Source organism: Schistocerca americana, chromosome 6 (assembly GCF_021461395.2).
Source record: "Schistocerca americana isolate TAMUIC-IGC-003095 chromosome 6, iqSchAmer2.1, whole genome shotgun sequence".
Taxonomy (NCBI): domain Eukaryota; kingdom Metazoa; phylum Arthropoda; class Insecta; order Orthoptera; family Acrididae; genus Schistocerca; species Schistocerca americana.
Window position 1 is genome coordinate 640496166 of NC_060124.1, and position 20794 is coordinate 640516959.

General features: G+C 42.2%; 1 protein-coding gene across 1 annotated transcript; it reads right to left on the minus strand.

The window, feature by feature from the left end:
• Positions 1-389: 389 nt before the first annotated feature.
• Positions 390-824, minus strand: LOC124620360 (molybdenum cofactor biosynthesis protein 1-like). The gene has a single exon (XM_047147032.1). The coding sequence runs from the start codon at positions 822-824 to the stop codon at positions 390-392; it is 435 nt and encodes a 144-aa protein (XP_047002988.1).
• Between the last annotated feature and the right edge of the window lie 19970 nt (positions 825-20794).

A 20794-nucleotide genomic window follows, 5' to 3' on the forward strand; every position in this document is an offset into this window, starting at 1 on the left:
CATGCAATGCCCGGGATTGTAGCGACGCCACTGTACTTTGGGAGGAGAGTGACAAAAATACTGACAGTGACAAAACAATGAATGTTAGTGAAGTTAAGAGTGTCTTACATGAAAACTGCAACTGAAAGCTTTGTTTTTGTGTGTAATTTATCTACAGTGTACTACAAAAAAACTGGTTAAGGGTAAATCACATTTTGAAAAGCTTTTATAAATGGGCAACTTGACAAATTATTTTTAATTAAGTTTCTCTCTTTTTCGAAATTAAAGGTGCAACTCATATTCAGGCCAATTCGATGTGTATATAATTTATGATAACTATGAACAGACTTTGAAATTTGCCTACATCACACCAGGTATACTTAACTTATTTCACTGCCCCACACAGATGCTCATGTCCGGTGGAAGTCTCCTCTAGTTCCCCCACTTTTGGCCACAAGCATTATTTCAGATATCACAATGTCATGACTCACAGCTTTGCACATATCGTACACTGTTAAGGCAGACACCGATACAGCAGTGAGAGCTTCCATCTCCACACCCGTCTGCCCTCTACACTTTGCCGTGCCAGTTACAATCACACAGTTGAGAGCAGAGTCCAGTTCAATGTCCACAGCCACAGAGGATAAAGATATGTTATGACACAGAGGGATAAGGCTGGACGTCTGCTTGGACCCCACAATTCCCGCCAGGCTAGCAATGCTAAGTACGTCACCTTTCTTCAGGCCATTTTCTCGTACGAGTTTCATCAGTTCGGGTCCCACAAAAACCTTTGCTCGTGCTGCAGCAGTCCGTTCTGTCACCAGCTTCGAACCCACGTCGACCATTTTCACCCTGCCGGTCCGGTCAACATGAGTCAGACTTCCGGACTGTGCTCCCAAACTGCAGAAACGGCAAGAGAAGACAGAGGGCTGTGCTCTGTGTGTTTGTCTTGTTAGGAGTCCTGTATTGCACATAATGCTTGGGGTACAGGGAAGCAAAAGAAACTGTTTTCTAGATTCAGTCACTACACTCAAATTATGTGACAACAACTGAGACATCTGTGTATCCGACACAAACTGGGGCGAAATATTGGTATCTGAGAAGAAGTACTTTTGAAAATCTTGTTTCTGAAGGTTTAACAACTTCCGACTTTGTGCCTTCACAACATCACTACAGCCATCAAGTTCAGTGCCACCTGGAACAAAAATACAAGCTGTAACAAAGAACTCTTCATAATCTGAAAATAGGTTAACTACAAAAGAATTTTTAAGCATTTGTGTTGAAACACCCCCGATTAATTCCTTTACTGGATTTTGGGTAATTTACCGAAGCCACCAAACAGTTAATTATTATGATATATGACCGTGTGCTTAATGGATGAAAGGCTATTGGTTGTTCTGCGAATGCGGCTGTTCTGAGACAGAATAGCTAATGATTGAAAGTTTGTCTATTATTAAGTATCACAAAGGTTGCGATGTACAACTGATATATATTTCCTACTAACACACAAATTCTGAGGCAGTTGCTACCTTTGCCTTACACGTCTAATTGCGGTTATCTCTTTTTACTGATTGCTGATTTTCAGTACTTTGTCACACGCAATGCTGATGGTTAACATTCACAACAATCCTCACTGCAATCCATGGTTGTTGCTGGCTGACGCGGTTGACATGAAACACGTAATTTGGCACTTGTCACTTTCTGTTTCATATCACTCGCGAATCGGCATTAGTGAGAGTCAACCCCACGACGATCAGGGGGACGTGCTCACTCGTCATACTCCAGTGAATTTTACCGTTTACAACTCACTAGACCACCATTCTTGGCCGTCTTTCCCACTCTACTTCTCACTCGACACTCTACCATACTACTGCGCACTCAGCACTAGTCTCACTGCCTACTGCAGCGCTCGACAATCGACTCCTGTCCGCTATCGACCTGGGCGTCAGATACTAGAATCTATGTTTGTGGGATCACGGATCCCTAACAGTGTTCAAGACAAGTTCTTTGAACCTTAATGATCTGTGATGATTCTTTTCTTTCCTAAGCTAAGGTCGAAAATCTGTTTTGTCTGCAGAAGTGTGCAATATGAATATTACACAAAGTTGATAGGAACATCTCACATAAATCTCCTCAGTGGCTGTAGATTTCACAATCTTGCAGGAGTGGATATAAGGGGAGGTCATTGCAATGATGATAACTACCACCCACTTCCCAAACAACATATTATACTGGGGTGCCCTTAAGAAGGCAGCAGTGTGGTTCATTCCGTGCAGAAAGAGATGGGGAATGCTTTATGGTGCTGTCTGTGTGTTCTCTCTCTCTCTCTCTTTCTCTCTGTCCCACGACTCACATTTCAGCTACTTCCAACCCTCGTATCTGGCACAGGCCACTGTGTCTGCTTCTGACTCTGCCTAGTAGAATTTATGCGGTCGGAAAGCTATCGCTGTTGCTTTCTAATGCAATACTTGTCATGTTTCCTTTATGCCAGCCATTGTGAACACTAATGGCTAAGTAACCTCACCATACCTAAATGCCTTGTATCGTACACGCACCCCAAAATGCACACTACAGACAGATGTGGCAGAACGACACGATGTCTTTATATTTTTTACTTCACCAATTTCCAAATGCAGACATAGCTTTCTCTTCCCAAAATCGTTTCATTCATTGACTGTGTTCTTGTTTCCTTTGATATGTACATATTTTCTCTGGTTTCTTCCTTCCCTTTACTTCAAGTTTTATGTTCATAATTTTGATTCTGAATTTGTCTCTTTCATTCATCATTTCCATTCTGATTCCTGCTCGTTTTAGCCTTCTTCTATTTCTTGAAACCAACTGGTTTTTTTTTTGATTTAGGCATTTACTACATCCTAAATCCCTTTGTGAATCTGTTGCTGTTCATTGTGTGTATGTGTCCACAGAATGTTAGTCGGTGTTTTCTGATTGTGACTGAGTCTGCCTCTGTGTTCTTATAATTCTCTGGTTGATCTCTTCATCCATATGCCATCTCTGTACACTGCTCCAAAAAATTTTCTGAGGATTTTGCATTGTATTCTTTCTGCTTTGTGGTGCCTGGTCCTCAGATTGTGGTCATTTCTGATGCGAAGAGTGCTTCTGATACTATAACTGTATTGTAGCGCATGTGTTTGCCTTGTACTGAAATGTTTCTTTTATTATAGTGTGTCCATGTCAGTTTGTACACTTTCTGAAGTTCTTTTGTTTGTCCTATGTTTTCTTCCTTCTTTGATCCACCTATTTGTATTGTTACTATTATATTGAATAATTTAATATATTTTTGTGTGTTTATTATTGTTATTAAAATTGTAGATGTCTGTCGTATGCTAACAGTGAGGTTGCTAGCGACTTGCATTTTTGAGGGAAGCTGGGTGAGGGGGGTGGAAACAATAACAAACCATCACTCCCCCAACCCCCCCCCCCCCCCCAAATAACCAAACCCTGGGTGCCAATACATTTGCTCTGTATAGGTGTTTGTGCCCAGAAGTAAGAGTCAATTTAGCAAAAAAAGGCAAAGGAAAGCTTCATGTTCTGGCCCACATCAAAACCAGATGACCAACCACAGTGTAATCCTCTGCAATGGCATCACTGAAATCAGTATCGTGGGGGGGGGGGGGGGGGGGGGTGAGTCAGCACACCCTGTTCTGGTCACTGCCAGCTTTCTTGACCTCAGAGTCACTACGCCTCAGTCCAACAGTTCCTCAATGGGCATCACAAGGCTTGGTGCACCTCGTTCCAGTCCTCCCACCAAGGAAAACTACGGGCAGTACTACGGGTGAGTCGCAGCTGAGCAGCTGCCTTCCCCCTGTACCTGCAGTAGCTGCGAGAGGATATTTGTGTTACATATACGCTAAAACTGGCGTAGATGCCACAGGACACTCTTTGGAGTGTCACTAATAAGCACACGCTGCTACACACTTGACAGTGCTAGGTGGCCAAGAGTTCTGGCTCAAAGTTCCTGCAACTGTAGTTGGAACTTCCCCAGTGTGACTCTCCCATTCTTTAATAGGGTATTTCAATGTCCGAGGCACGTTCACATTGGACAACACTGTCCAGTACAGGCCTGCTGTCTACCACCCGTGCTCTCTTGCACTGTGCATTGCATCTTGCACAAGTGAGTCATAAGGACTGCCCTCTTCTGTATGTACACTAAAAAAGCAAAATTGTCTTTTCAGACGAAAAAGTAAAATTGTCTCATATCCACATTCTATCCTTAAAAGTATCCTTATGTCTGGGAGACGGCAGATCCACCGAGCAGATCCCACCCAACGACCCGTAGCAAGACTGCAGCACAAGAGGCAGGAGTGCCATCTGTTCCCTTCAATGTTTCTGTCTTGCTTTGCCACCTATCAGTAAGTGATGAACCAGCTAAATCTGGACTTTGCTGCCACAAATCAAGAAGCAATGGCTCGGAGACAGCATGAGCTCATTGTCCAACTGACGGGTGGAAGCAACGCAACAGCAACAGCAACACCAACACCAGTCACACCACCAGTGAATATACTAGAGAGGCCCTCAATATCACCGCAGTAGTCCTCGAGCTGGAAGTGACAGCTCCGTGGAACAAAGATGGACCTTCGAAGCTGGTGGGTCCAAAATGGAATCAGCAGCAACATACACGAACAACTGAGCCTACTGACTCACACGGCAAATGCAGCGTGCTTTTACCAACACCAGTTCTGAGCATCGGTAATATGAGCGCCCATACAAACAATTTTGCAGCACCTCAACTACACAACACTAACCCAGCCGCTACGCAGAACACTACACCGACTGGCTTCCCACTGGTCATAATACACAATTACACTTGCCTCGGCAAGCTAAACAAGACATTTGTAGAATGTCACTCCCCACCATATACCAAACACAAAACTCACAAGGGACCATGTATCACGGTATGTATGCAACAAAACAGATTGCACAAATCTCCTGAAAATCGTCAAAGCTGGGGGAATTGAGTATCATAAATATAGCACCCAAGGGGGAAAAACTCGAATGTACATCATGAAAGGAGTTGACACCACAACCCTCAATGACATTCTTCATGGTATAATCACAGCTCTCAGCTGGGACTGTGAGAGCATGAGATGAATTCTGGGATTCGTGACACACAGACTGCAGCCAAACTATTTAGTGGATTTGGACGACACAGCTTACTCATGCAACTTTCTGACGCAGATGCTCCTGCTTCACATGGTCGTAGTAGAAATATACACACTTCCGTGTGTCCCCCAACAGTGCCACCACTGCCAGCAGATTGGCCGTGCGGCACCCGATGTGAACTGGCACACAGTGCTGCAAATGCACTGGTAACCATGTAGCGCGACACTTTAAACTTGGTACAACTATCAAATGTACCAAATGTGGAGGGGTCCATGTGCAAACTACAGATGGTGTGCAGCATACAAAGAAGCTCTAAGGTGCAAAAGTGCCAAAGACAGACAAGTGGTAACCAGAACAGCTCCAAGACACTCCACACCCCCCAAACCAGTAAGGTGTGGAATCTCTTTTACTGGCATTGTCAGTGGAAGTGGATGAACTGAGGATGCACAGAGCTCCACAAACTCATGGCACACTCCCACAACAACAGAACCACAACCCACACCTGCAATGCTAGAAACTGCCCCTGTTCTGATGACAACACTGCCGGTCCCAGACAACACCAAGTCAACTCTGTCTAGGCCAGATTGTGACACTCGTGATATCACAGAAGACACACCCAAACTAGGGCAACCACAAACACACGAAATGAAACAGAGGTACCCAAAAAACAAAAGAGGGGACACTATCACACCACAACAAATACACCAACAACAGACCAGACAAACATAGGAACACATTAAAAGGAACAATGTAACCGTAACTCACACTCTTGCCCCCCTCACCACAGCAATAACACAGGTGACCCCAGATGAAATACGAACCATGAATAACACACAAGCCAGCCCATCCAGTACACCAACATAAGGACCACCAGCCACCAACACCACCGCCAACACTTTGGCTGACATAACAAACATTCTCACCACAATCAGAGGCATAGTGGAGACACTATTCCCCACTCACGTGGCTTAAGATCCTCTTGAGGCTCTTCATCATAACGCATGCACAAACTCATGACGGCTACACCCAGCCATTGCATGGCTGCTATACAAACTGCTATCACCACACCGCCCACACTCTTCCATAGATAATACACCACAAAACACAAACAACAGTACTTTGACTCAGATGCTATTCTGGAATGCAGATGGGATTGGCAACAAAAGGGCAGAGCTAGCTGCATTTATGGAGGAGAAGGGAATCTGGAATGCTCTCATGAACAAAGCTTAACTCCAGTCACACAAACAACTACTCTTCCCAAGATATTACATCTACTGTACTGACCACCTGAAGGCACAACTGTGGGTGGAACAGCAATCATCATATATTGAGACAAAGAATACACAAATATTAAGATCCCTGAACCTGCAAGACTAGAAGCCACAGCTGTTAGGGTCAAGTCAACTGAGTGAACACTACATTGATATCGATATACAATTGATCTGGTAATATCATAACAAGCGATATCAGCACAATACTCAACATAGCATAGTGACTAATAGCCACTGGTGATCTTAATGCTAAACACTCTGCTTGGAACTAACAAAGATCAAACACCATTAGCAAAAAAACTATGCGAACATGCACTGCGCCCAAACTACATTACACTAGTGCCAGCTGAGGTGACACTTAAAACAGGGAACAGAGACTAAATGTGATAGACATTAGATGTGATTGGCATTATAGTCACAATCAACATTGAAATTATACATGATTTGGCCTCACCAAACACCTGTAATACTTTACTTGGAAGAAACACAGCAGTATGATGAATCTCACAGGATACTGAGCTACAAGCGTGTGAATTGGGCATTGTTCAAGGAAATGCTTGAAAAGTCATATCCCACAAATTCCCAAAATTACACAAAGCAGGAAACTTGTTGAAGCTGTCAAAGCCCTTACCACCGCCTTACAGACCAGCATACTCCATGGAGGAGAAGCATGAGCTGATGACCAGAACACTAGCAACATCATTCACACTGAATCTGGCTCCTTCCAATCCAGCACTGCTACTTGAAATGAACCAGGAGGTTACATGGCTTGTAACCCAGCCCACGTGCAATGTAACAATACATACTGCTACACATGAAATTACACAGGTTATTAAGCACAAAACAGCTAGAAAAGCTCCTGGTCCCAATCACTTTCAAAACCGTGTCACCCAGGAGTTCACAAATAAAGCTATAGAGCATCTCACACATATGACGAATACCATTCTACAACATCAACACTTCCCTGTCCTGATGTTCAGGAAGCCAGGGAAATACCACTCCCTACCACAAAATTATGGAGCCATCAGCCTGCTGAGCTCCCTGAATAAGATTGTTGAGAAGATGATTCTCAAACATCTTACTATGCACTGCAACACCAATGACTCGCTGAGACTGGAGCAATTTGGATTCTGCAATCACCACTCCACAACACAACAACTCCTCGGTGTAGTAGAACATATTACACACACCCCCAACACCAACAAAGCTACAGGAGTGCTGTTCTTGGTCTTCAGTCATCTACGGCACAATCGTCTCATTCGCAAACTCTGCACTGCTAGTCTCTCCAACGAGTTCATGCATCTTACACACTCATATCTCACCCACAGAAGCTTCAACACCGACGTTCAGGGCAAACAGTCAACACAACACAGTATACAAGTGGGAGTACCCCAAGGCAGCATCCAAGGGCCCCTCTTGTTTAATCTCTACGTCAATGACTTTCCAACTGAACAAAACACAATGGCAACCATCTACGCAGATGACATTACCATCCTAGTGCAAGACTGGAAACCATCAGGCATAATTCGTATCTGCAAACAAAACTGCCTAGCTGGAACGACAGTGTGTTAAAGCAAATGCTGACAAGTGTGAAGCAGTTCTGTTCACTGACAAACCACAACAACTGCACAAACATTAAGTGTTCTGGCATACCCACAAGCTCTGGAATGAAAATTAAGATTGCAAGAGCTAAGAAGGCAGTGAACACACCGTCAGCCAATAGCCCACTGGCAAGGACCACACCACGACGGGAGCAGGCCCCTAGACAAAGAGAATATAAGTGCCGCTCCTGCCAGCCTCGGCCACTCAGTATTTGGACAGGATTAGGACAGTATACGGACAGGCCTAGCGCTGAATGCTACAATAACAGTTATTAGTGATCCACAAACTGTGTGTCAAACTTGCACGAACATTGTACATAGCAAAGGACTCGGATTTATACTGCATGTCGCCTATTGCTTGCGACACCATTGTAAATTCCAGGTTAAGCATTGTCAAACTTCTTATTTGTAATAAAATCTATTAATGTTGTTTGCTTGAATTGTTGTATAGCATTTTGAGAATGCAGCATCCTTTAGGCACCCTATATGAGATGAGTGGGCAGGACCCCACATTAAGACTGAAGACAAATAACACTACACACACGCCCAATACGTTTCAGTGTGAAAGTCAAATACTTCAGTGACTGGCCAACTGAGCAAATGCAAGGCTCAAACAGTGTTACTCTAAGCTCAACAGGTAAAGCACACTGAATAGGAGGGTATCGAGGTCTGTGTACATGATACTGATTAGATCCATGATGATACATGCAGCTGCAGTCTGGGGTTATGTGGCTCTGACCGCCTGTGCCGCCTACAGGTGATACACAACGAAGTGCACCACAGTCCACACACACTGTCGATCTTCACAGAGAATACTGCCTTGAGACTCACACACAGATATTCAAAAAACTCACCACACGACTGTAAAGGAACTTGAGACACTCTGACAATTATTTCATTCTTAACCTGGGAAACTACGACCACAACCACGGGTGAAAACACAACTGCTGAAAAACACTTCTATCTAGGGACAATTAATCACCTGTGGACAGCACAAGCTCACAGACAAAATAAACACTGGTGAATCCCTGCATTACAGCAAAACTAAATGGCATTGCCAGCTGCAAATATCTAGCTGACCAACTGGCAATACGGGAAAGCAGTATTGCACACTAAACATAAACATATCCAACCAAACCTCTTTATGGCCAATTGACCACTCGTATAACGACCTTGGCATGTTACAAGTACAGATGCTGCAGGTGGCCCAGGAGACACTGAGGTGCACAGCCCAGGAGTACCCCTCCTCAATAGGACTGACACTCGTAAAGAGTGTTTTAAGCTGCGACAATGGTATCAAGCATCGCATGATACCCAAAACTAACGACAATCTCACCCTTGCAGACAGAAAGAAACTGTTGCTGCTCTTACTATCTGTCCAGACTATTGCAGAAGTTCTTTTCCTTTGGTGCTTGCCTCGGCACTTTTCTCCCTCTGCCCTTAAAACTGCTACGTTCTGCTCACTTCTCGACCACTTCTATCGCCTCAAAGTGCCTGTATTAGTGGGTAATCCTACGGACAACATCATGACCCCACATCCTGTGCACTTCTCAATTGTAACGAAGCAAACGGAGGTGATGGTAGAACTTTGGTGATGGTCACCATGTCAGTGTGGGTGTGGAGTAGCTTCGCCCCTTAAAAAAAAAGGCATTACCACGAATTGGACCTGGGTCCTCCACATAGCAGCAAGATATGCTGACCTTGAGCTGCTGAAATGGACAAGAGAGAATTTAGCATTAATTGCAAAGTTTGCAACCATAACAATCACAATATAAATAATTTCCATAGAGAATATGCATTGAAGCTTAGGGTTAAGAAAACTGTTTTATATTCAGGTACAACACCCTTTTAACATCTGCCAGCCGACATTAGGAGCAGTCGGGAAATCCCCAAATATTCAAAATTAAAGTAAAAAATGTTTTATTAGCCAGTACACCAATAATTTACCTGGATATGTGAATTTACCTACCTGTCCCACCTCAAATACACAACACACAAACACTTTCTAACAGAAGACCATATTTAGCCATGCAACATATTCTCTAGGAGCAGACAGGAATGCCTTTTGAAGTGGTGATTACATCATAATAATAGCCTATGTGCAGGTACGGTTGGTCCTCCACAGAACAGAAACTACTGTACCGGTCCCAACGTGGCATTGACAGCATAAAGGGCATTGCACAAGAAGGAAGTATATGAATTTATCAGAATAAGTTTAGATGACAGTGTCCTGTGTAAAATTAAATGCCCATTTAGCATGAAGTATTAAATCAAAATAGTGGCAGAGCAGTTTAAGTAGCAGAGCATTGGCTTTTTTCAAGTAGTTGCTTCTCTGTATATTTATAAAAATAAAATGATGTAGAACTGATCCCCTTGAATAATGATTAATGTGAGCAGATTAGTAGTAGATGAAAATGGTTGTTAGTAGTTCAGTGGCACTTCTCACTTACTCGTTTTACACCCCTGAAGGCTCTCATCGGTGATGGAGCTGTTGGAATATTACATGTGAATGAATGGCTGAACTCGATAATTTTCAAGGTATTCAATATTCTTGTACAGTGCATTCAAAACAAAGTTATATAAAAATGAAGAGGGATGTGTACTTCATAAACTGGCTGGACAACAAGTACACAACGAAGCAGTGTGATGTAGCTTACTCAAGGACCTCAGTTTCGCAGGAGACCCTGAGGCAACAAGTACACGCATCATGTTTGCTCACTGTTTTTTATTGCCTGTGCTCGAGCACAGTGTGAAATGTATTAATTTTTATGGATTCAGCTATCCGTCCAATTTCCTTCTCCAATCTGGGGCTGCTTCCCATCTCTAATTAATTTGTCGTTAACAGGATGTTAATTGTAATATTCCCTTTATTGAACCCATTTTCAGCAAATTGCTAAGCTGGTAATCTTCCTTTCTGTATTGAATAATAATAGTAACTCTGACATTTACATGAAGAGACATACCAGCAACAGCATTTAGCTGTCTTTTAAACTTCATTTGATGCATCCAGAACATTGGAGATATACTGCAAAGTCAGTAGGACATATTTACTGAGAAAAATCATACACGACACACTTGCTTCCACTGAACGCATCCACACCCATTAATGTACAGGCAAAAATCCACAAAACCTAACATTCTAGAAGTGGAACAAAATGAATATTATTTTTCAAATACAGTGCTTAAAAAAGTTTCACACTGCCCCCACAGCTTGCAAACTTTGTTTTTAACCCATTTGTGGGCACATTTTTTGTAGCAGCCCTGTAAAGTTAATTGTTTTGGTATCATTTTAGAAGTTTCAACTAAATTTAATTTTTGATTATTTTATTTTTGTGATTTAGGAGCAAAAAACTATAGTAGTAAGTATACTTCCCACTGTCTTTAGTAAGCTGTTATGAGTTACTACTACATGTGAAAAAAAGGAATTTTCTGTTTTTATTTGACTATCTATTTTACAATCCTAGAAACTTCATTTAACACTACTTAAAGAAACGAGCTGAGGCAAGTCACAATAGCATATATTGCAGAATGAAACAATGTGTTCTGTTGTAACAAGTGACAACAGCACTGATGTCATGACAAACAGGCACCAGTGGTTTAGCATATTATCACAAAAGGTCAACCACGTCCAGAGGAGGTACAACATTTTCCCAAGAGCATAGTAAAACAACTAAATTAGTGGTAAGTATGGTCAGTTGGTGGTAAGTATCTTTTCTGCAGTCCAAAAAAGAAATTAATTTTGTGGTAAGTATATTCTTCTTGTATCATGGAAAAATTACTTTGGTAGTAAGCATACTTCCCAGTGGCCTTCAAAACAACATTATTTGGTGGCACATATATTTGCAACTGCTTCTGAAAGGAACAAGTGACATTTAATGACAATTAAAAGCTACATTTCATAACAGACAGAAAGTTCAGCTGGTGCAGCAAACTAACATCAGGTGCCAGGTGCATACAGAGCTCGTATGATGTGTTCTCAGGAATACAGTAAAGAAATACAGTTGATGGTAAGTACACGTCCCACATCCTGTGAAATGGTAAAATCAGGAACTTCTCTCAAAATATATCGAGCGAGGTGGCACAGTGGTGAGCTCACTGGACTCACATTCAGGGCAACTAACAGTTAAAGTCCATGCATTACTCTCCTGTGGCAACCTGTTCATCTCAGAGTAGCCCTTTCAACCTACAGCCTCAATTATCTGCTTGATGTATTCCAATCTCTGTTTTCCTCTACAGTTTTTGCTCTCTACAGCTCCATCTAGTCCACCCAGACTTGGGATTCCTGAGCTTTCTCTAAATCAGTACAGGCAAATGCCGAGATGGTTTCTCTGAAAGGGCACAATAAATAGCCTTCCCATCCTTGAAACAATCAGAGTTTGTGCTCAGACACTAAAGACCTCAGTGTTTATGGGACATTAAACACTTATCTTCCTTCATTTCTCCTTTCTCAATATTCTTTTGTCCACCAGAAATCACTAAGTATAACTGACTGTGTAATGTAGGTGAAAGCGAACCTGCACTCTCATTTACTTTAGCAGAGTGCACTGTGTCTCCATTCGTTAATGGGACAGTGTGACTCATGTGGGCTGTACAGTCTGTCGACCTGCTGCAAAGAGTCACTTAAGGCTTTTACTGGTCATGAGAGATATACTTAGCAGTAGCTGTGTTTCTTTACTGCATTTATGGGAATACATTGAACCACTTCTGCATGCTCCTGGCATCCAGTGATAGTCTGCTGCACCAGTTTACTTTCTTTTTGTTATGAAATATAGCTTTTAGGGCTGTGAGAAGTATACAGCCCACCAAATAACAGTGTTTTAATGGCTCTTGGAAAATATGCTTTCCATCAAAATAGTTTCTCAAAATGGTTTGGGAAGTACACTTACTGTATTTACCCGAATCTAAGCCACACTGGAATCTAAGCCGCACCTGAAAAATGAGACTCGAAATCAAGGAAAAAAATTTTTCCCGAATCTAAGCCCCACTTGAAATTTGTGACTCGAAATTCAAGGGGGAGAAACGTTTTAGACCACATCTCCAAACCGAAACAAAGTTGGTCCATTTAGGTCGAATGAATGACGATACAGCTACAGTAGTTTGGTGCGTGTGGTAAACTTAGCAGTTAAGCTTTACCACGTAGTCATTGCTATGCGTCAGGCTCTCCGTCCGCATTTATACTAGAGAGTCTTTTTCAAGTGCTTCGTCTGGTTTGAATTGATTGCTTATTTTTCTTTGATCTGATAAGTGCCGTTCTCTTTGTTACATTACAAATGTAATGTATTGCGAATATATAGAAAGAAGGATCCTTTATTGTATGATTATATGATAGCGGAACAAACACTGGCAGCAGTTACTTCTGTAAAATATCTGGGAGTATGCGTGCGGAACGATTTGAAGTGGAATGATCATATAAAATTAATTGTTGGTAAGGCGGGTACCAGGTTGAGATTCATTGGGAGAGTGCTTAGAAAATGTAGTCCATCAACAAAGGAGGTGGCTTACAAAACACTCGTTCAACCTATACTTGAGTATTGCTCATCAGTGTGGGATCCGTACCAGATCGGTCTGACGGAGGAGATAGAGAAGATCCAAAGAAGAGCGGCGCGTTTCGTCACAGGCTTATTTGGTAACCGTGATAGCGTTACGGAGATGTTTAATAAACTCAAGTGGCAGACTCTGCAAGAGAGGCGCTCTGCATCGCGGTGTAGCTTGCTCGCCAGGTTTCGAGAGGGTGTGTTTCTGGATGAGGTATCGAATATATTGCTTCCCCCTACTTAAACCCCCCAAGGAGATCACGAATGTAAAATTAGAGAGATTAGAGTGCGCACGGAGGCTTTCAGACAGTCGTTCTTCCCGCGAACCATACGCGACTGGAACAGGAAAGGGAGGTAATGACAGTGGCACGTAAAGTGCCCTCTGCCACATACCATTGGGTGGCTTGCGGAGTATCAATGTAGATGTAGATGTAGATGTATAGGTGTTTCCATCACTCTAAGCTCAAAATGCATTATAGGACTGTGCCATGCATTGTTTGTCGCATTCTGATTATGCGTGTTTACGGCCTGTCGCCGCTCGCGGGATGGCTTGCTTTTGCGCACGCTACCGCCGCTTACAATTAAAAAAAAAAAAAAAAAGAGAGAGGAATCGTCTCATCAGTGAGACAATGGCAAGAGACTGCTATTTGTTGTTACTTACACTGCTGGTTTCTTTGATAATGATCAACAAGAACCATATAATAGACTGCATATGATAGATGTTCCAAACGAAAGTTTAGCAAAAAATTTTCTCCGTTTGAAAATTTTTGCAGATGCCTCTTTAGTGCATTACATTCTGCACAGAAATTAGAGCCATCTTAGGTTTAAAAATCTAGTCAGTTGCCGTGCTTCATTTCTGACTGTATCACTATTCAGCATAGGAATAATACGAATATAAACATGACATGATATATATATTCTTCCGCGTTTGCTGTTGTCTCACTCTAGTTTCGTAGTTTATTAGGAAGACAGGATTTAAATGAGATAGCAGGAATCACGTAGGAATAAATGGCAAAATGTTTACATTCGTATTATTCCTATGGTGAAGAGAATACTGCATGTGATTCACAATTCATAAAAGTTGCTATTAACAACCATCTCTTGTCAGAGGTAGGACAAAAATTCAGAACGTAGACTTGGCCATATTGACAAACATCCCAAACAGTCTTCCAGTCGGATTTTCATAGTACATTGAAAGGCTGCAACATTCAGAGATGAAGAATATGGAATTTGTATTTACTTTGTTGGATAAAGTATGAAAATGCAGTGGTCGAAACTCGGGGCAGAGAAAAAAGCTCGTCTTCCACCCCCCCCCCCCCCCCCCCACCCTCCACTGTTTTTTTTTTAATTTGTTTACTGACGCAGAGGTTTTGGCGCCAGTATTTATCTTTGTGCCTGCAAAGCATGCCTGTGTAGTGCTACATATATTCGACGGCAGAAGTTAGTTGTGGCGGCACCTACCAACATTTTTCAGAACTTCCGCTTACTTTGCACTTGATTCTAAGCTGCAGGTGGTGTTTTGGATTACAAAAACCGGAAAAAAGTGCAGCTTAGATTTGAGTAAAAACGGTATTACACAATTATGTCTTTTGTGAATCTCGGGAAGCACACTTGCCAACCACTTAGTGGTTTTACAAAGCTTTTGGGAATATATATTACCATCTGTTGATGTACCTGGTATCTTGTGATAGTACACTGTACCAGATGCATAAAAATTGCTACAACAAACAGTTTTTGTTTGTTGTCAGATCACTACTATCGTCACTTGTGTAGTTGGAAAAAAAGTTGCCTCATTTTCACAGTGGAAAATAGCAGCCCACAAAAGGGCTCTAGGAGAAATACACTACCACTACAGTTTTTGTCCTAAACCACAAAAATAAAATTACAAAAATAAATAAATAAACAAACTGATCACATGTCAAATATAACATCAAAAAATTTGACTTTGCAATGGGATTAAAGCGTTAATGCTTAAAGACTGCCCAAGCATTGTTACTTTACAGTAAGAATGTTTGTCAGCATGCAAAGTTACCACACAATTGGCAAAAGCTACAGCGACGTCATATGAACATTCCACAGCCTTTGCAGTAACAAAATGTTAAAAATCGGCACTACAGAGATTGCTCAGAGCCAACAACAACTGACGACTGCTAACTTCAAATTATAGCTGACAGGTAGTACCTCAGGAACTTACTGTAACTGCACTGTGACTTTTTTGCAGATAATGGGGTGAGCTGTGTTGACTCACACGGTACACAACCATCTCGACACATTCAGTGGGGTCTCTAGGTGTCCATTATGTACTACAGTACAAACCCCCAGGGAATGTAGTGCACAAAGAATCGTGGTGTACATGGAAACCGGTGGATGGCAAGCGACAATCTTTTTAAGGAGCACTAGTGAGAAAATTTAGAGAAATGGCTGTTGACGCTGACTGCAGAACAATCTACTGTGACTAATGTACATTCCATGTAAGGGCCATGAAGACAAGTTTAGAGAGATTAGGGCTCATTCAGAGGCATATAGACAAGTCATTTTGCCCTCACTCTGTTTGTGGTGCAACAGGAAAGGAGATTACTAGTGGTGATACAGGGTGTCCTCCAGCAGAACTTGGATCAGTGGTATTGTATTCCTTTCACAATAAGTGAAGCATTTCTTTGATACCTGATGATCCTTGTAGAAGGGTGCGGAAATGGCCAGGTACCAATGCATGTCTCAAGTGTGAAGACCCACAGATTCAGCACATAGTTGAGTCAGTCTGGTTTTGGTCTTGTGTCACCTATGGATATCAAATGCCTCTAATAACTAGTAAGTATAATTTGAGAGCTGTGCAGTATCAGAACTGAATCCTCCAACCTACTGTTTAGCCAACAAAATGTCAAAATTTCAGCAATGGGTCTCTCGACAAATAGTGCACTATGGCATAGGTCCTGTTCTTAGCATGCATTTATTGTAATTTCCTGCTTAATGCAAAGTCATAAGCAATTGGAAAAAAGCACGGTAATTCCTGTATATAAGAAGAGTAAAAAAATGGACCCACAACATTACAAACCAATATCCTTAACACTGGTTTGCTGCAGAATTCTTGAATGTATTTTCACTTTGATTTCCACGAGACAGAAAAGCTTCTGTTCACAAATCAGCACAGATTTAGAAATCATCGTTCGTGTGAAACTCGACTTGCTCCTTTCTCACAAGATATCCTGCAAATCAGCAATGAAGGGAACAGGCAGATTCCACATTGCTGTTTCCAGAAAGTGTTTGCCACAGTGCGCCACTGCATACTGTTGATGAAGGTCTGAAATTACAGATTAGGTTTCAAGATATGTGAATGGCTCGAGATGACTTCTTGTGTAGCAGAAGCCAAAATGTCGTCCTTGATGGTGAGTGTTCATCAGAGGCAGGGGTATTGGGGTTATTCTCAGGAGTGCCCCGGGGAAGTATGATGGCACCACTCTCATTCTCTATACAGGGTGTTACAAAAAGGTACGGCCAAACTTTCAGGAAACATTCCTCACACACAAATAAAGAAAATACGTTATGTGGACATGTGTCCGGAAATGCTTAATTTCCATGTTAGAGCTCATTTTAGTTTCGTCAGTATGTACTGTACTTCCTCGATTCACCGCCAGTTGGCCCAATTGAAGGAAGGTAATGTTGACTTCGGTGCTTGTGTTGACATGCGTCTCATTGCTCTACAGTAATAGCATCAAGCACATCAATACGTAGCATCAACAGGTTAGTGTCCGTCAGGAACGTGGTTTTGCAGTCAGTGCAATGTTTACAAATGCAGAGTTGGCAGATGCCCATTTGATGTATGGATTAGCACTGGGCAATAGCCATGGTGCGGTACGTTTGTATCGAGACAAATTTCCAGAACGAAGGTGTCCCAACAGGAAGACGTTCGAAGAAATTGATCGGCATCTTATGGAGCACGGAACATTCCAGCCTATGACTAAGCGACTGGGGAAGACCTAGAACGACGAGGACACCTGCAATGGACGAGGCAATTCTTCGTGCAGTTGACGATAACCCTAATGTCAGCGTCAGAGAAGTTGCTGCTGTACAAGGTAACGTTGACCACGTCACTGTATGGAGAGTACTACGGGAGAACCAGTAGTTTCCATACCATGTACAGCGTGTGCAGGCACTATCAGCAGCTGATTGGTCTCCACAGGCACACTTCTGCGAATGGTTCTCCAACATTGTGTCAATCCTCATTTCAGTGCAAATGTTCTCTTTACGGATGAGGTTTCATTCCAACGTGATCAAATTGTAAATTTTCACAGTCAACATGAGTGGGCTGATGAGAATCTGCACGCAATTGTGCAATCACATCATTGACACATATTTTCTGTGAACGTTTGGGCAGGCATTGTTGGTGATGTCTTGATTGGGCCCCATGTTCTTCCACCTACGCTCTATGGAGCATGTTATCATGATTTCATACCTGTGCTGCTAGAACATGTGCCTTTACAAGTACAACACAACATGTGGTTCATGCACGATGGAGCTCCTGCACATTTCAGTTGAAGTGTTCGTACGCTTCTCAACAACAGATTCGGTGACCGATGGATTGGTAGAGGCTGACCAATACCATGGCCTCCACACACTCCTAACCTCAACCCTCTTGACTTTCATTTATGGGGGCATTTGAATGCTCTTGTCTACGTAACCCCGGTACCAAATGTAGAGACTCTTCGTGCTCATATTGTGGATGGCTGTGATGCAATACGCCATTCTCCAGGGCTGCAACAGCGCATCAGGGATTCCATGCGACGAAGGGTGGATGCATGTATCCTCGCTAACGGAGGACATTTTGAATATTTCCTGTAACAAAGTGTTTGAAGTCATGCTGGTACATTCTGTTGGTGTGTGTTTCCATTCCATGATTAATGTTATTTGAAGAAAAGTAATAAAATAAGCTCTAACATGGAAAGTAAGCGTTTTCGGACACATGTCCACATAACATATTTTCTTTCTTCGTGTGTGAGGAATGTTTCCTGAAAGTTTGGCAGTACCTTTTTGTAACATCCTGTATAGACTGGTGGTCCAAAACATTATGACCTGCTTAATAGCTTGTTTGTCCACCTTTGGGACAAAATACATCACTGATTCTGCGTATCAGGGATCAGACAGCTTGTTGTTAGGTTTGAGGAGGTATGAAGCATTAGATGTCTACACACAGGTCTTGTAATTCACTGATTTGCATACGTGGTAATGATGCCCGATAGTGATCCAGATGGGTTTTTTAGGTTTACATCAGGCAAATTTGGCCACCAAGACATCAACGTGACGTCACTATAATGCTTTTCGAACCTCTGTAGCATGATTCTGGCTCTGAGACACAGACATTTACACTGCTGAAAGATGACATCGCTGTCGGGGAAGACATCAAGCATGAAGGGACACAGGTGATTCACAGCTGTCGGCATGTCTTTGATTACTACATGCAAGTGCAGGAGAATGTCTCCCAAGCATAATGCTGCTCCCACCAGCCAGCATCCGTGGTGTGCTGCACATTTGGAGCTGCCATTCACCTCAATGATGGTTTTTGTGGAGACACCTATCAACCTAGTGTAGCAAAAATGGGATTCACCCAAAGAGCCAACATTTCCATTGATTGATGGTTTAATCCGAATGGTCCTGTGCCCACTGCAATCACAACTGATGATGTTGTTGGGTAGACATGTGAACATGTAGGAGTGGTCTGCTGCGGAGATCCGTGTTCCAGAATTTACAATGAACAGTGTGCTATGGAACACTTGTGCGTGCACTAGCATTGTGCTCTTTCAGCAGAGTTGCTACAAATCACCGTCTATCCTACATTGCAGCCAGACATGCCGCCAAACCCCAAGTACTGTGAAGAGTCATGGATGTCTAACCATTTAGCACCTAGTGATAGATAGCACATGAACATTTGACCAGCATTGCCGCTTTTGAGATGTGTGTCACAGGCTTAGCATAATAATAATCTGCCATTTATCAAAATCACTTATCTCAACTGATTTCCCCATTTGCAGCCCATATCTTACCTAAGTGAGCCCCCACCCCCCTCTGCTCTATTTACATATTTTTGTTACTGCATCACATGCCCGCAATGCCACCAGGCAGCATCCAACTTGCAGTGGGCAGTGGTCATAATGTTTTGGCTAATAAGTGTACATTAAGGATCTGACAGCCAATGTGGCCAGCACTATGAGGCTGTTTGCTGATGACGCTATTGTGTATGAGCAAATGTCGCCATTGAGTGACTATAGGAGGATATAAGATGACTTAGACAAAATTTGTGATTGGTGAGATGAATGGAAGCTTACTGTAAATATAAAAAAATGTAGGTTAATGCAGATGAGAAGGAAAAAAAATCCCATGATGTTTGAATACAGCATCAGTAGTATGCTGCTTGACAGTCACGTCAATTAAATACCTAGGCATAATGTTGCAAAGCAGTAAGACATGAAACAAGCAAAATTGGTTGTAGGGAAGGCAAATGGCCAATTAGGTTTATTGCAAGAATTTTAGGAAAGTGTAGCTTATCTGTAAAGGACACAACACTAGTGTGACCCATTCTTTAGCATTGCTTGAGTGTTTGGGATCTGCATGACATTGGATTAAAGGAAGACATTGAACCAATTCAGAGATTTATCACCAGTAAGTTTGACCAGCACATAAGTATTATAGAGATGCTTCATGAACTCAAATAGGAACCCCTGGAGGGAAGATGATATTCATTTCACAAAACACTATTTAACTATTTAGGTACCTCGTACTTGAGGTTGACTGCAGGATGATCCTACAGCCACCAATTTACAATTAATGTAAAGGCCACAAGGACAAGAGAAATTAGGGCTTGTACAGAGGCATATAGACTACTGCTTTTCCTAGCACTATTTGTCAGTGGAACAGGACAAGAAATTACTAAGGTGGCTTGTGGGGTATGTACGTAATTTTAATCAGCATGATAGATACATTTTTGTACATGTTTACTTTCAAGGAACTTTGTTGTGCTGTTCTTTTTTAATAAAAACAAATACAAAGCTCGTGTGGGGTATGTACATAATTTTAATCAGCATGATAGATACATTTTTGTACATGTTTACTTTCAAGGAACTTTGTTGTGCTGTTCTTTTTTAATAAAAACAAATACAAAGCTCGTGCTTATTCACTCCATTCCTGGCTGATGAAAGTATCTAATGTAATTATCATCTTCCTCATGTTCCCAGTACCTCGGAAACTCTCTGTCAATTGTATTTCTTTTTATTTGGCATTTATGGCGTGGACATCTTGG

What these genes read in the sequence shown, in the direction of transcription:
- LOC124620360 (XM_047147032.1), bottom strand. Translation starts at nt 824, where the DNA reads ATGGTCGACGTGGGTTCGAAGCTGGTGACAGAACGGACTGCTGCAGCA.